This window comes from Gymnodraco acuticeps, unplaced genomic scaffold (assembly GCF_902827175.1).
Source record: "Gymnodraco acuticeps unplaced genomic scaffold, fGymAcu1.1, whole genome shotgun sequence".
Lineage (NCBI taxonomy): Eukaryota > Metazoa > Chordata > Actinopteri > Perciformes > Bathydraconidae > Gymnodraco > Gymnodraco acuticeps.
Window position 1 is genome coordinate 351,355 of NW_022990236.1, and position 16,146 is coordinate 367,500.

General features: G+C 42.9%; 1 protein-coding gene across 1 annotated transcript in view; it reads right to left on the reverse strand.

The window, feature by feature from the left end:
- Nucleotides 1–4,159: 4,159 nt before the first annotated feature.
- LOC117548252 (atrial natriuretic peptide receptor 1-like) overlaps nucleotides 4,160–16,146 on the reverse strand; it is a gene marked incomplete at its 5' end in the record, with an annotated part of 24,981 nt that continues 12,994 nt past the window's right edge. Inside the window, 7 exon segments of the mRNA XM_034219407.1 lie at nucleotides 4,160–4,428; nucleotides 5,649–5,747; nucleotides 6,249–6,423; nucleotides 9,215–9,283; nucleotides 9,701–9,824; nucleotides 10,817–10,963; nucleotides 13,694–13,862. Coding sequence (XP_034075298.1) covers nucleotides 4,283–4,428; nucleotides 5,649–5,747; nucleotides 6,249–6,423; nucleotides 9,215–9,283; nucleotides 9,701–9,824; nucleotides 10,817–10,963; nucleotides 13,694–13,862 — 929 coding nt within the window.

Here is a 16,146-nt window from a genome sequence, read left to right on the forward strand (position 1 = left end):
CGTGAGCTTGCTGTGAGTGAAGACAACTGTCTCCCCTCTTTAAACAGTGACACCCATAGTGATAAACTATAATAGGCCTTAAACTCAATTTACCAAACCCCTTGTTTGTAAATACTGCATTATAGAACAACATGAAATATAATGCATTTTCATTGTGGGTTACACAAGAATATATTTGATTATATTTGATTATATTAACTTTCGTTTTAATTATTCAACTTAATATGGAGACTTCAACAGGTTCCAGAGATATGGCAAATATACCCAAATGACCCCAGAGGTGGGTTTTGTTTTTTCTAAATCTCTCTAAAAAGGTCAAATTTCACTTCTTGATCTTGATACAGGGTACTTATTATGTTTTAGTTTGGATTCCTAAAGCTTTTAGTCTGCCATCCCATCATTCAAGGGTGGTTTTCACTTGAAGTAATGTTTTTTTTTTTGGACGGAAACTATAATTTACAGTTTTTCACTAAGTTCAATCGGAATTTTTTCTTTAAAATAAAAACATCTATATTGATTCTGACTTTTCTACATCCAACTCACAGGTTTATCATTACTTTGAGAAAAAAGATTATTAATTTATCCCTTTTAGAAGGGAAGTTATAGTCATTTGTTCTGGGAATGTCATTTTCAAGCCTGAAACCTGAAAAACATGCTCAGGGCTTAACAGGTTAAGCTTTTTAAAACGTATGTGGTAAGTTGCCAAAGTGCTTTGTTTTGAACGTTCATCAGTATTATAATCAAAAAGAGAAATATGAACGTTAGTTTTTACTGAAATGATCAAATAAAGTCAACATTTCACTGAGCTGTGTGGGGTTTGTTCAACTTTTAAAAGATGTTTGAATGGTGATATACACAGTGATAGATGTTAAGGACTAACGTTATAATAAAAACATTTGTATTGATTTTAAGATATTTTCGTAGTTCATACAATCATACGTATTGGGATCATTTGTATTAATGCGGACCGGAGGGAGAGGGTGACGAGCATAAGTTTTACTTTCCTTTTTTATTTGGTTTTGTGTTTCGCATTTAAGATGACGTCACGGCTCCACCTACACTGCGTTACTATAGTTACTGCCCCAACTACTAAACTGTAATGGAAACGCAGCATAAAGTCAGCCGGGCCTAACAAGGCCTAACCATACCGTACTAAGCCGAGTGAGGCCCTGCAGTGGGAAAGCGCCATTAGTCGTCTCATTTAGACACTTCTTAGCAACATGCTATTAATGCACATACTCTTCAATCTTTCATTGTGTTGGATCCCCTGCTGTAGATACAGTGTTGAACTTCACTTTCTGATCATTTTCCTAAAAAAGCATCTAATAAACATTTTATGGTACGTACAAAATATAAAAGATTTTAAAATGTAAGACACGTTGACAAAAAGTATTTCTCAGTTCATGATTGCATGAATTGGTAAATAAAATCTTTGTCTAACAACTGCCACAGGTTTGTATCCCCTCGTCTGCACTGCTGACGTTTTCCCGATACAATAATACCAAAACACTTCATGTTATTGCATTTTTTTAATTGAAAAAACAAAAAGGAAACACTTACAGAGAACGGTCACGGAGATCTAATCCTGTTTACTGATGTTCTGCAAAGCTGGGCCTCATTGAGCATCTTTAGCGAGGTGTTTGTGGATGATTTAATTACTAATGAATGCGCCCCGCTTCAGTCACTAAACAGCTGTTTCATCCACTGTGTGAAACAAAAGGCTAATCTCTAATCTAACGAACCAAACCATCCTTCAAACCAACCAGTGAGTATTCATCTGAGGAAGTGTTCTCGACGGTGAACTGTAGAAGAATATTGTTTAAAATGTCATCACCAGTTAATCTATGAATACACTTTGGTGAGGGCTTATGTGTTCTCTAGTATGAACACTTTTTAAAGAATATGTGGGGAGGCTGTGGCTCAGTGGATAGTGTGATGAAGGGGGTAGCGAGTTTGAGTCCCACTGCAGTCAGCATGTCGTTGTGTCCCTGAGACACTTCACCTGGATTGTCCACAGTACTCAATGTATGTAAGTCGCTTCGGATAAAAGCGTCTAACAAATAAAATGTTATGTGTATTTATTTTTAAATAACTCAACAGCACTGACACATTTCGTTTTTTTGTCTAGATTTGAAGCAATTGCCTGATACTACTTAACAATCCTTACGTCCATTTCTATTCATTAACGCAGTGCTTATCCCTCTTTATGATTATTCATCTCAAAAATACAGCGGCTCTTTTTTTTTTTACAATGAATTCCAGGCTACTAACACCACAGTAACACATGTAGAGAGAACGGGGTGATATCCTCCACCATAGTGTTAGGAAGTCTTCAATTAGAGAGACAAACACTTTCTGAAGAGTGTGATGACGTAAGATATGTAAAGAAAGTGATAACACTGCCAAAAAAGACATTTCAATCGAGGAAACACCAAGCTATTAACGTTAAGGTGTGGAAGGGAGGGTTACAAAACACACCCGATGCTGGAGCTCTAAAGGAAGAATCTTCTGCAGAACTGTTGACGTACAACCTTCAAATCAACCGTAAACCCCCCCTAACTCGTACAGACAACACAGGAGACCTGCAGCACAGCTCAGAAGGGTCTCCTCTGTCAGCGCGCCCTACTATGTGCAGGTTCGTCGTGAGTGCAGCAGCATTTTCCTCAAGTCTGAATCCATCAGAAATGAAAAAGTCTTCTGACCAGAGGACGAGGACCGGGGACGTCTCTTCCAGCCTTCTTTACAACCTGCAAATCAACCGTAAACCCACCTTAACTCGTACAAACCACACATGAGACCTGCAGCACACGATACAAAGTTATTATTGTTGTCTCTTTGCGTGTCTCTGCTCCTTCCGTTACATCCTGTTCCTGCACAGGTTTCAGAGGTGTTTCCTCTGTCCTCACACTCTCCCTCCCTTTACGTTGTTCATGCATGTACGTCGTGAGTGCATCAGCGTTTTCCTCCAGTCTGAACTTCTCTGACAGGAGGACGAGGACTGGCCATTTCTCTTCTGTCTTTCCACTCCTGCATTTCCTTTCTCTCCTTCCCGGTCTCCATTCCAAACTCACTGTAAAGCCCCTGTCACACTGTCCCGAAATTGACACCCGATGGACCCACGATAAAGGAAATGTTCAAATTCGGCTCTGATCGTAACAACATCGCGCCATTCGTGAGGGCATCTTAAGCCATCGTATGACCGTCGGTGGAGTTTCTCAGGCTCCGGCAGCAACTTCATGAGCGGCAACTTCGTAAGGCACTCGTGAGGGCATCTTGTCGAATCGTGTCATCTTCGTGTTATCATCGGTGCATTTGCCCTCACTCTGATCGGGGCGAATGCCCGATGGCACCGATGATAACAAGATGCCCTCACGATGGCCTTACGAAGGGCAAAATTGACACACGAATTCAACACGAAAATGAACCTTTGCAAGGTCCTTCGGCAATTTTTTGGCATGCCAAAGATTTTGCCACGGCTCACGAAGTTGCTGCCGGAACCTGAGAAACTCCACCGGCGGTCATACGATGGCTTAGATAACCTCACGAATGGCCCGATGTTGCTACGATCACAGCCGAATTTGAACATTTCCTTTATCGTGTGTCCATCTGGTTGTTTTATTGCACAACAAAATCATGTAAATATATTATGTAAATAACCCAATTTGTGTTCTGTGAAACTAAAAAGGATATAATATATTATTTTGAAGGAGAGTTGAAAGGAAGTTGTTGTTGCTATGGAAACAACATTACGGAGAAAACGTAATATTTTCTACATATAACGACGGATAAAGTAAAGAACAAAGTCTGAAGATAACAGTACTGTATCATAGTACTGTAACATAATTGTTTTTGGTACTTTCGTTGCAGTTGTATGTCTTAAATGTAATGTAAATGTTGCCTTCGTGTGTGGTTCGGGGCCATCTTCGTGCGAAATTCACAATTCCATATTCGTGTGTCCATCGGGTGTCAACTTCGGGACAGTGTGACAGGGGCTTTACGGGTTGTTTTGTCTAATCTACGTCTGGTTAACTTCCTGAACCTCTGTTAAAGAGCCGAGCACAGCCTGCCAGCAGTGCAGCTCCGAACCTTAGACGTACAACCTGCAAATCAACCGTGAACCCCCCCTAACTCGTACAAACAACACATGAGACCTGCAGCACACGGTATCAAGTTATTATTGTTGTCTCTGCACAGGTTTCAGAAGGGTCTCCTCTGTCAGCGCGCCCTCCTCTCTGTCCCCTCCTCTCTGTCCCCTCCTCTCTGTCCCCTGGAAGCTGTCTTGTCATTGGCTGTCGCTCTCGCCCAGGAGCCAATAGGTGGTCATCTTCCCTTTGCCCTTCACGTCGATCTCTCTTCTCCTCTCCAGCTGGAAGCAGTTAAACTCCTGCAAGATGTCGTGAGTCGCCGCCGACACATGGATCTTCAGTGCTACACACACACACAAACACACACACACACACACACACACACACACACACGTTAGCGAGCTAGCTTTCAGCAGATCTGCAGTAACAGTATCAGAAGGAGTCATGTTAACATAAGACCATACACATTTTAGGTAAGTTTCCAACAACAGCTTTATAATCCTGAACGTCACTAAACGCTCCGTCCCAGCTGTGTGCGTCACTCTTTAGTGTCCCCTGATCTCCCAGCTGTGTGTGTCACTATTTAGTGTCCCCTGGTCTCCCAGCTGTGTGCGTCACTCTTTAGTGTCCCCTAGTCTCCCAGCTGTGTGTGTCACTTTTTAGTGTCACCTGGTCTCCCAGCTGTGTGCGTCACTTTTTAGTGTCCCCTGTTCTCCCAGCTGTGTGCGTCACTCTTTAGTATCCCCTGGTCTGTGCGTCACTCTTTAGTGTCCCCTAGTCTCCCAGCTGTGTGCGTCACTCTTTAGTATCCCCTGGTCTGTGCGTCACTCTTTAGTGTCCCCTAGTCTCCCAGCAGTGTGCGTCACTCTTTAGTGTCCCCTGGTCTCCAGCTGTGTGCGTCACTCTTTAGTGTCCCCTGGTCTCCCAGCTGTGTGCGTCACTCTTTAGTGTCCCCTGGTCTCCCAACTGTGTGTGTCACTTTTTAGTGTCCCCTGGTCTCCCAGCTGTGTGCGTCACTCTTTAGTGTCCCCTGGTCTCCAGCTGTGTGCGTCACTCTTTAGTGTCCCCTGGTCTCCCAGCTGTGTGCGTCACTCTTTAGTGTCCCCTGATCTCCCAGCTGTTTGCGTCACTCTTTAGTGTCCCCTAGTCTCCCAGCTGTGTGCGTCACTCTTTAGTGTCCCCTGGTCTCCCAGCTGTGTGCGTCACTCTTTAGTGTCCCCTGGTCTCCAGCTGTGTGCGTCACTTTTTAGTGTCCCCTGGTCTCCAGCTGTGTGCACTGAAGATGTTTCTTCATGTGGAACCCTTTGTGTTTTTATATCTGCATCGTTTGTGAAGCTGCAGCGAATTTATTCCTGTTGGCCTCCATATAAAACGACATAGAAATGTTTTGACAATATAAAACCTATTATAGAATTTCGAAAAGATAAATATACAAAAAAGCATGTATTATAAGATTAAGACAAATGAACTGCAGTACATCAGAATTTCAGAGCAGAGCTGTGCAGTTAAGTGAACACATACTGATGAATCTGCACCACATTGAAAAGGAAAGACATGTCTGACCTTCGCCGCTGGACTCCATGCGTGACGACGTGTTGACCGTGTCTCCGAACAAACAGTAGCGCGGCATCTTCAGACCCACCACCCCCGCACACACCGGCCCTGCAGCACAGGAAACACACGGCAAGCTCATGCATCTCCAGAGCAGTGCATATAAAATAGTCCTGATCTAACACACTATTATTTTAAATGTAATGCAGCACTTGCTTTTGCAAACATCCCACACTTTACAATCCAGAAGAAAAGCATGTCATAAAATTAGAGCAGAATGAAAACACTAACATTTCAATTATCCGAAGTGGTCAACTTTGATAATAATATATATTTTCTTCCTCCTCATGTTATCTTTTAGGTGTAGCATTGTAAGCCTTTACACACGACTGCTGCTCGGCTATCAGTCCGAGGGTCGCTTTTATTACCTTGACAGCCTTGCATTGTTGGACGAGCGATACTCGCTGTGCGTATGACAATGACGCCTTTGAATCTTTTAAATCTTTATCCCAGACACGTATTGACTGCTCCCCTCCCATCCTCTGCACGTCCTGCAGTAGAAGATGGATCTGTATTCTCTGTCGTCTTGGTTATAGTTGCGTGTGTACTCACCGCTGTGAACTCCTATCCTCAGCTCCAGCTGCTGCTCGGGCCGGTGGCAGATCTTGAATGTTCGCACGGCGTGCAGCAGGGCGAGCGCCATGCGGGCGATTTCCCTCCCGTGCAAGTTCCCGTTCCTCACCGGCAACCCCGACACCACCATGTATGCGTCACCTATCGTCTCCACCTGCAGGGGGGGGGGGGGTGCACTCCATTTTACGTGTATTTAATGCATATACAGTGGGGCAAAAAAGTATTTAGTCAGCCACCAATTGTGCAAGTTCTCCCACTTAAAAAGATGAGAGGCCTGTAATGTTCATCCTAGGTACACTTCAACTATGAGAGACAGAATGGGGGGGAAAGAATCCAGGAAATCACATTGTCTGATTTTTAAAGAATTTATTTGCAAATTATGGTGGAAAATAAGTATTTGGTCAATAACAAAAGTTCATCTCAATCCTTTGTTATATACCCTTTGTTGGCAATGACAGAGGTCAAACGTTTTCTGTAAGTCTTCACTAGGTTTTCACACACTGTTGCTGGTATTCTGGCCCATTCCTCCATGCAGATCTCCTCTAGAGCAGTGATGTTTTGGGGCTGTCGCTGGGCAACACGGACTTTCAACTCCCTCCAAAGATTTTCTATGGGGTTGATATCTGGAGACTGGCTAGGCCACTCCAGGACCTTGAAATGCTTCTTACGAAGCCACTCCTTCGTTGCCCGGGCGGTGTGTTTGGGATCATTGTCATGCTGAAAGAACCAGCCACGTTTCATCTTCAATGCCCTTGCTGATGGAAGGAGGTTGTCACTCAAAATCTCACGATACATGGCCCCATTCATTCTTTCCTTTACACGGATCAGTCGTCCTGGTCCCTTTGCAGAAAAACAGCCCCAAAGCATGATGTTTCCACCCCCATGTTTCACAGTAGGTGTTCTTTGGATGCAACTCAGCATTCTTTCTCCTCCAAACACGTCTAGTTGAGTTTTTACCAAAAAGTTCTATTTTGGTTTCATCTGACCATATGACATTCTCCCAATCCTCTTCTGGGTCATCTAAATGCTCTCTAGCAAACTTCAGACGGGCCTGGACATGTACTGGCTTAAGCAGGGGGACACGTCTGGCACTGCAGGATTTGAGTCCCTGGCGGCGTAGTGTGTTACTGATGGTAGCCTTTGTTACTTTGGTCCCAGCTCTCTGCAGGTCATTGACTCGGTCCCCCCGTGTGCTTCTGGGATCTTTGCTCACCGTTCTTGTGATCATTTTGACCCCACGGGGTGAGATCTTGCGTGGAGCCCCAGATCGAGGGAGATTATCATTGGTCTTGTATGTCTTCCATTTTCTAATAATTGCTCCCACAGTTGATTTCTTCACACCAAGCTGCTTACCTATTGCAGATTCAGTTTTCCCAGCCTGGTGCAGGTCTACAATTTTGTTTCTGGTGTCCTTTGACAGCTCTTTGGTCTTGGCCATAGTGGAGTTTGGAGTGTGACTGTTTGAGGTTGTGGACAGGTGTCTTTTATACTGATAACGAGTTCAAACAGGTGCCATTAATATAGTTAACAAGTGGAGGACAGAGGAGGCTCTTAAAGAAGAAGTTACAGGTCTGTGAGAGCCAGACATCTTGTTTGTTTGTAGGTGACCAAATACTTATTTTACCGAGGAATTTACCAATTCATTCATTAAAAATCCTACAATGTGATTTCCTGGATTATTTCCCCCCATTCTGTCTCTCATAGTTGAAGTGTACCTAGGATGAAAATTACAGGCCTCTCATCTTTTTAAGTGGGAGAACTATTGGTGGCTGACTAAATACTTTTTTGCCCCACTGTACATACACACACATCTACACTCACTGTATACGTTTAAAAAACTTCCACACAGAGTGCCAACACGCTTCTACGGCCCAGAACGCGCTGCAGCTTCAGAAACGATGCAGATATAAAAACCCAAATGTTCCTCATGAAGACACATCTTCAGCAACTTGACCACACATGCAGCGTTTAGAGGACATCCAGCAACTTGAGGAGACATGCAGCGTTTACTAAAAGCCGCAGAAACCAAACGCTGCAGATACAAAACGCTGCAAGAAGCTCAAAACACAACGGAGACCAGGGGACACTAAAGAGTGACGCACACAGCTGGGAGAGCAGGGGACACTAAAGAGTGACGCACACAGCTGGGAGACCAGGGGATACTAAAGAGTGACGCACAGAGCTGGGAGACCAGGGGATACTAAAGAGTGACGCACAGAGCTGGGAGACCAGGGGACACTAAAGAGTGACGCACACAGCTGGGAGACCAGGGGATACTAAAGAGTGACGCACAGAGCTGGGAGACCAGGGGACACTAAAGAGTGACGCACACATCTGGAGACCAGGGGACACTAAAGAGTGACGCACACAGCTGGGAGACCAGGGGACACTAAAGAGTGACGCACACAGCTGGGAGACCAGGGGACACTAAAGAGTGACGCACACAGCTGGGAGACCAGGGGACACTAAAGAGTGACGCACACATCTGGAGACCAGGGGACACTAAAGAGTGACGCACACAGCTGGGAGACCAGGGGACACTAAAGAGTGACGCACACATCTGGAGACCAGGGGACACTAAAGAGTGACGCACACAGCTGGGAGACCAGGGGACACTAAAGAGTGACGCACACAGCTGGGAGACCAGGGGACACTAAAGAGTGACGCACACAGCTGGGAGACCAGGGGGCACTAAAGAGTGACACACACAGCTGGGAGACCAGGGGGCACTAAAGAGTGACGCACACAGCTGGGAGACCAGGGGACACTAAAGAGTGACGCACATTGGAACATTTGTGTTTTTTTATCTGCATAGTTTCTGAAACGTTTCTCCTGAAGGAAATGTTTCTGGATCGTTGTCGAGGGCTAGCTCCTCTCGGCCTCCGTATGAACACATTAAGATATCATTATTTTCTTAAAGAGAATAGTCTGTGTTGTTTTTCCACCTTGTAAACATCAAAGTTGTCGATGATGGCGTCGAAACAGGTGTAGAGGTCGTTGAGCAGCGTCACCACCTGCAGAGAAACAACCTTATTATAATACTGTATATATATATATATATATATCATATATTATAATGTAATACACACAAGCATCTCACAGGATTAACTGCAGATACCACTCTCAGAAAGCATAATACTTTTCAGCAATAATATATTTATAAATATAAATACACCACTGTAATATTCCAATGTGTACATATGTATTGTTGTTATATATCATAATACAATGTACACATTGAATAGTTACATATATTAAATGTTAAATATCAATATATGTTTCATATTTAATAATTGAGTATTATATGTTAAATAATAAAAAAAGACAATTAGTAAAAAACAAATAGCGCAGAAGTACAGCATGGAAAATAAACCAAGTTACTGTTTACAGATTGTTAATAATTATATTTATATATTATATATTTGAATAACCTGCAGCGGCGTGCTCTCAGCGGAGATGGCGGTGAATCCCACGATGTCGCTGAAGTAAATGGAGACCGAGTCGAAGGCCTCGGCCTGAACCGTCTCGCCCCGTTTCAGCTGCTCCGCCACCGAGCTGAGGAGACACGTGGAACAGGTAGGGTCTGCAGTATTAGTACACACAGTACTCACTGAGGTAGTATCTGGTACAGCAGTAATCACTGAGGTAGTATCTGGTACACGCTGTATAAGTAGTCGCAGTACTCACTGAGGTAGTATAAGTACATGCAGTACTCACTGAGGTAGTATCTGGTACAGCAGTACTCAGTGAGGTTGTATAAGTACACAGAGTACTCACTGAGGTAACATCTGGTACAACAGTACTCACTGAGGTAGTATTAGTACACAGAGTACTCACTGAGGTAGTATAAGTACAAAGAGTACTCACTGAGGTAGTATAAGTACACAGAGTACTCACTGAGGTAGTATCTGGTACACGCAGTACTTACTAAGGTAGTATGGTACAGTAGTAATCACTGAGGTAGTCTCTGGTACAGCAGTATAAGTAGTCGCAGTACTCCCTGAGGTAGTATAAGTACACGCAGTACTCACTGAGGTAGTATCTGGTACAGCAGTACTCACTGAGGTAGTATAAGTACACAGAGTACTCACTGAGGTAGTATAAGTACACAGAGTACTCACTGAGGTAGTATCTGGTACAGCAGTAGTATAAGTACACAGAGTACTCACTGAGGTAGTATTAGTACACAGAGTACTCACTGAGGTAGTATAAGTACACAGAGTACTCACTGAGGTAGTATAAGTGCACAGAATACTCACTGAGGTAGTATCTGGTACAGCAGTAGTATAAGTACACAGAGTACTCACTGAGGTAGTATTAGTACACAGAGTACTCACTGAGGTAGTATTAGTACACAGAGTACTCACTGAGGTAGTATAAATACACAGAGTACTCACTGAGGTAGTATAAGTACACAGAGTACTCACTTAGGTAGTATCTGGTACAGCAGTACTCACTGAGGTAGTATCTGGTACAGCAGTACTCACTGAGGTAGTATTAGTACACAGAGTACTCACTGAGGTAGTATAAGTACACAGAGTACTCACTGAGGTAGTATCTGGTACAGCAGGGTCTCTGCTTTCCTCTTCTCTTCGTGATACGCCTGAGTGCGCTCCTCCACCAGCTCCTCCAGGTTGTTGGCGTACAGCTCCATCCGGGAGAGGAGGTTATCCAGGATGTTAGTCCTCGACTCCCTACACACACACACACACACACACACACACACACACACACACACACACACACACACACACCACACACACACACACACACACACACACACACACACACAACACACACACACACACACACACACACACCACACACACACACACACACACACACACACACACACACACACATGAACCCACAGAGCCAGAGAGGAGCGTACACTAGGCGCAGCGTACCACAGTGATCAGAAATGGGTCCTCTATAGCGGTGGTTCTCAAACTTTTTTCAATAATGTACCCCTTTGGAATTTTTTTTCAGCCAAGTACCCGCTGATCAGCGCAAAAACTATTTGTTAGGGAAAAAACGCCTATATAAAGAGGTACAGTAAAGCGCTGCACCATCGGTGTCTGATTTATTAAAACAACAACATTGTAACTGAGAAACACTTAAATGCTACCCCTTTCAAATGTTTACAATCCATCACTAAATTCATGGCAAACCCATTGTAACATCATGCAATAACACTGAGACGACATTAGTTGCATTGAACTGATCTTTTTAATAAGTTGTACTTACAATTTAGTGAAACATGGGCTTGTGCTTCACTGAGGACCTTTGTTATTCTCAGTGACAGGAAGGCCACTGCAGTTATTACACTTAGTGTTTTGAAATATGTGTAACTGTCAATATAAAACCAACACTGCTCAAACTTCGTTACTTTTCCTAACATTTGTATATTTATTTATTTTGGGGCGTGGGGAATGAAGAGAACAAAAAATATGAGCATTTTATGAGCATGGGATTTTGACCCCTCATTGAACATATGCAGTGGCGTTTTTATATGTACAAAAGTGGTGGGGCACAAAAAACTTAGATGTCTATAAGCGTCTGCAGTGAGGTTCATGGCTGGTGAGGCACTGACTCTGACTCTTCAGGTTTACAAATATTTTCAAAAGCTTTTTTTGTCTGATGCTTCAATTAATTTTAAACAGACAGTTCAACAGAAGGATACCCAAAAAATGTAATTTTATCATTTAAATATTGAATTGTTCTCTCTTAGTAAGATCCCATTTTCAATAAAATTGCAGTCTTACCTTGACTTGAAGATGAAGTCCATTTGCCTATCCCTCTGGACAAAAATCTCTATTACTTTTTTGTAAAAGTCCTCCTTATGTTCCTGTAGTTTCAAAAGTCTATCATAAATCTAATCTAATCAATAGATTTATGATTCGAAAATTATAAAAGTAGGGTAGACGGATATTATCCGGCTGAACAAAACGTGCATTTATCTAACAGGTACTTTTCCCACAGATCTTATTTTGAGCTATTTTCTAAAGTCCTATGGAGAGATCTCATTGCTTTTTTGTGGAGGGAAGCCATGCGCAGCTTACTTCCGGGTTTTAGGATGCGTCTCTCGTCTCCTCTTCACCTGCTCTTCACACACCACACTTTTCACGGCACACGTACTTACAGCCAATCAGCTCTGAATGATGTGAGATGACGTATGGTGGGGATGGCAGCTCTATGCCCCTATGGTCATTATGTTTTGCCACACACATTAAATAGGAAAATATTCTGAGTGTAGTTTTTACAGTCACCTTTCACTTAGACAGTGAGAGGGAGGGGCAGGATCGGGTTTTGTCCCACATGGCTCTAAACAGCTCAATAGGCACACACTGTAGACACTAATTAGAAGAACACAGACTAAAACAGCAATGAGACGAATCAGATGATTAAACATGATCTTAAAATATATTTAATATATTTTTTAATTTAGTTTTTGCATTTTTTTGGTAATCATTATTTTTAATACTTTCTGCTGACACTAGGTGGGGCTGTGCCCCACCTGCCCCTAATGACCATTCTCCACTGAACATATGTATAATATATGCTGCGCTATACTTTGCAGCCACAAGCCGTTGCCAAGCAACGCTTATTGTTTAGGTCCTTTGATAAGCAGGCAGTCATATAATTAACTAGAACTAGCTAGATCTGATAGATTTGGACATAAACGCGAGTGAAGTCTAACCGGACGAGAGAGAGAGATCAGAGATCAGATCAGCTGCTGCTGACGGAGAACACGCGGCTCTGCATGATCACAGCTCCGCCGCTGTGACGGACCGTTGAGTGGAGCAGAATACACTAAGAGTTAGACCTAACACACTTAGCTAGTTTATCTACTCTGGAACTAACTAAACTAGTTATACATATATGTATTCTTTACTGTCGGGTCACTTATTACAGGTTCAGCGAGCTGCACGAGACTGACCGGCTGTCAGGAGAGGGAGAGGAAAAGAGAGCACCCCGTTTATTGTTCCCATTTTATTATCCAGAGTTTCTGTAGACCTTTGAAGAAAGTAGTTCATCTACTATTAGTAGTTTGTTTAAATGCATTACTTATGTTTGTTTTTTTCATCAACATAAAATAAATCTCACGTACCCCCTGCAGTACTCCAACGTACCCCTAGGGGTCCGCATACCCCCATTTGAGAACCACTGCTCTATAGAAACCATTGCTGTGTTGGTCCCTGAAGGCAGCATCTCCCTGGTCCAATGGGATTCCTCCGTGTGATAACTACACGTTTAATTCAGCAGGATAATCTCCACATATTAACACCGCTTTAGGATTTTCAGACAAAGACTATATTTCAGGCTAACAACCAAAAACACATTCAGAGAACCATTGGCTCTCAGACCAGGGGACAGGAAGTAATGAAAGGGGTTTAGTTGCAGTTAGTTTGATTCTCTCTCACTTGTTCTGTTTGCGCAGCAGCAGCCGGATGTGGTTGAACTCGGGTCTCTCGGTGGGCTCCTCCGCCCAGCAGCGCTGCATCAGCTGGCCCAGCTCAGGACTGTGGCTCTGGGGGTCGGTGATGGGCCGGAGGCAGGGCCACTCTCCCAGAACCACCCGATCCACGATCTCTGCAGTGGGGGGGGGGGGGGGGGGGGGGGCGGGTTATTAGTGCAAATGTTTACAAGGATTGTAATGAATCATTTCCAGTTTGGATGCTGGAATCAGAATCAGAATACCTTTATTCGTCCCACAGAGGGGAAATGTACATTGTTACAGCCAAGAGCCACAGGCAGCTTAATGTTAACTAAGAAGCATGCATAACAATTATATTATACGGTTACATGGTGCTTTACCAAAGCACGTTGCCCATAAACTACATGTCCCACAATGCATTTCGTTTTGTGACACGCGCACTGAAGAGACTTGCAATTATTTGGCCTAGACTTCTGCTTTCAGACGTAGTTGATTTTGAAGTTATTACCCTGTCCGATAATAATCCAATGCAGAGCCAATAATGTAATATAATATATTATTTTATATATATTAAATAGTTATATATGTATATTTTGTTATAGTCTTAAAGTTACAACCGGCCCTTTGAGTGCAACCTTAATGCGAATGTGGCCCGCGATGAAATTGAGTTTGACAGCCCTGGATTAAGGGAACTCAGGGATGTTAGCCTCTGAGGACCATTGACATGCACTAAAACCTATAGAACACACTAGAGGGAAGGGAAGCCCCCAAAAGCAGAATAGGGCTCCTTTAAGCTGAATAATAGTTCTTGAAACAGGACAGACAGGGCAATAATGAGTAAAGAGCTTCCTGTTAGAGATGGGAGTTTGAAGTGAAACCTGTTTGTCCTCCATGGAAAGCCTCTCTGCTCGCCTGCTTCCTAACGGCTGTGGTTTGGAAACAGAAACGTTTCCATGTCTTCGTTAATGTTTCCTCTGTGATTTCTAGCTGTTCGCACGTTTGACTGTGAGCCTGTTTCAGAATAAATGAAGCCTCTGCACATCATTCCTGGAAATAAACCTGGAGAAGAAGGAAGACTGCCGATCCAGCTGGCACGCAGAAGAGCCACAGAGACGCATTTCACTAATGAGGCAGAAAGAGCTGCAAAATCACACCTTGAAACACAAAGGAGGACGAGCCGCTCTGCAGAGGCTGCCCGCAGACGAGGAACAAGTATTCAGAGCCTTTACCTAAAAGTACCTTTACTTGACTGTCAAAATACTTCATCTCAAGGTAAAGTCAGACATTGGAAATGTTCTACTTTCTATACCTGGTAATAGAGTACTTTATATACCTGGTAATCAGAGTACTTTCTATACCTGGTAATAGAGTACTTTCTATACCTGGTAATCAGAGTACTTTCTATACCTGGTAATCAGAGTACTTTCTATACCTGGTAATAGAGTACTTTCTATACCTGGTAATCAGAATACGTTCTATACCTGGTAATAGAGTACTTTCTATACCTGGTAATAGAGTACTTTCTATACCTGGTAATAGAGTACTTTCTATACCTGGTAATCAGAGTACGTTCTATACCTGGTAATAGAGTACTTTCTATACCTGGTAATCAGAGTACTTTCTATAGCTGGTAATCAGAGTACGTTCTATACCTGGTAATCAGAGTACTTTCTATACCTGGTAATCAGAGTACTTTCTATACCTGGTAATCAGAGTACGTTCTATACCTGGTAATCAGAGTACGTTCTATACCTGGTAATAGAGTACTTTCTATACCTGGTAATAGAGTACTTTATATGCCTGGTAATAGAGTACTTTCTATACCTGGTAATAGAGTACTTTCTATACCTGGTAATCAGAGTACGTTCTATACCTGGTAATCAGAGTACTTTCTATACCTGGTAATAGAGTACTTTATATACCTGGTAATCAGAATACGTTCTATACCTGGTAATAGAGTACTTTCTATACCTGGTAATAGAGTACTTTCTATACCTGGTAATAGAGTACTTTCTATACCTGGTAATCAGAGTACGTTCTATACCTGGTAATAGAGTACTTTCTATACCTGGTAATCAGAGTACTTTCTATAGCTGGTAATCAGAGTACGTTCTATACCTGGTAATCAGAGTACTTTCTATACCTGGTAATCAGAGTACTTTCTATACCTGGTAATCAGAGTACGTGCTATACCTGGTAATCAGAGTACGTTCTATACCTGGTAATAGAGTACTTTCTATACCTGGTAATAGAGTACTTTATATGCCTGGTAATAGAGTACTTTCTATACCTGGTAATAGAGTACTTTCTATACCTGGTAATCAGAGTACGTTCTATACCTGGTAATCAGAGTACTTTCTATACCTGGTAATAGAGTACTTTATATACCTGGTAATCAGAATACGTTCTATACCTGGTAATAGAGTACTTTCTATACCT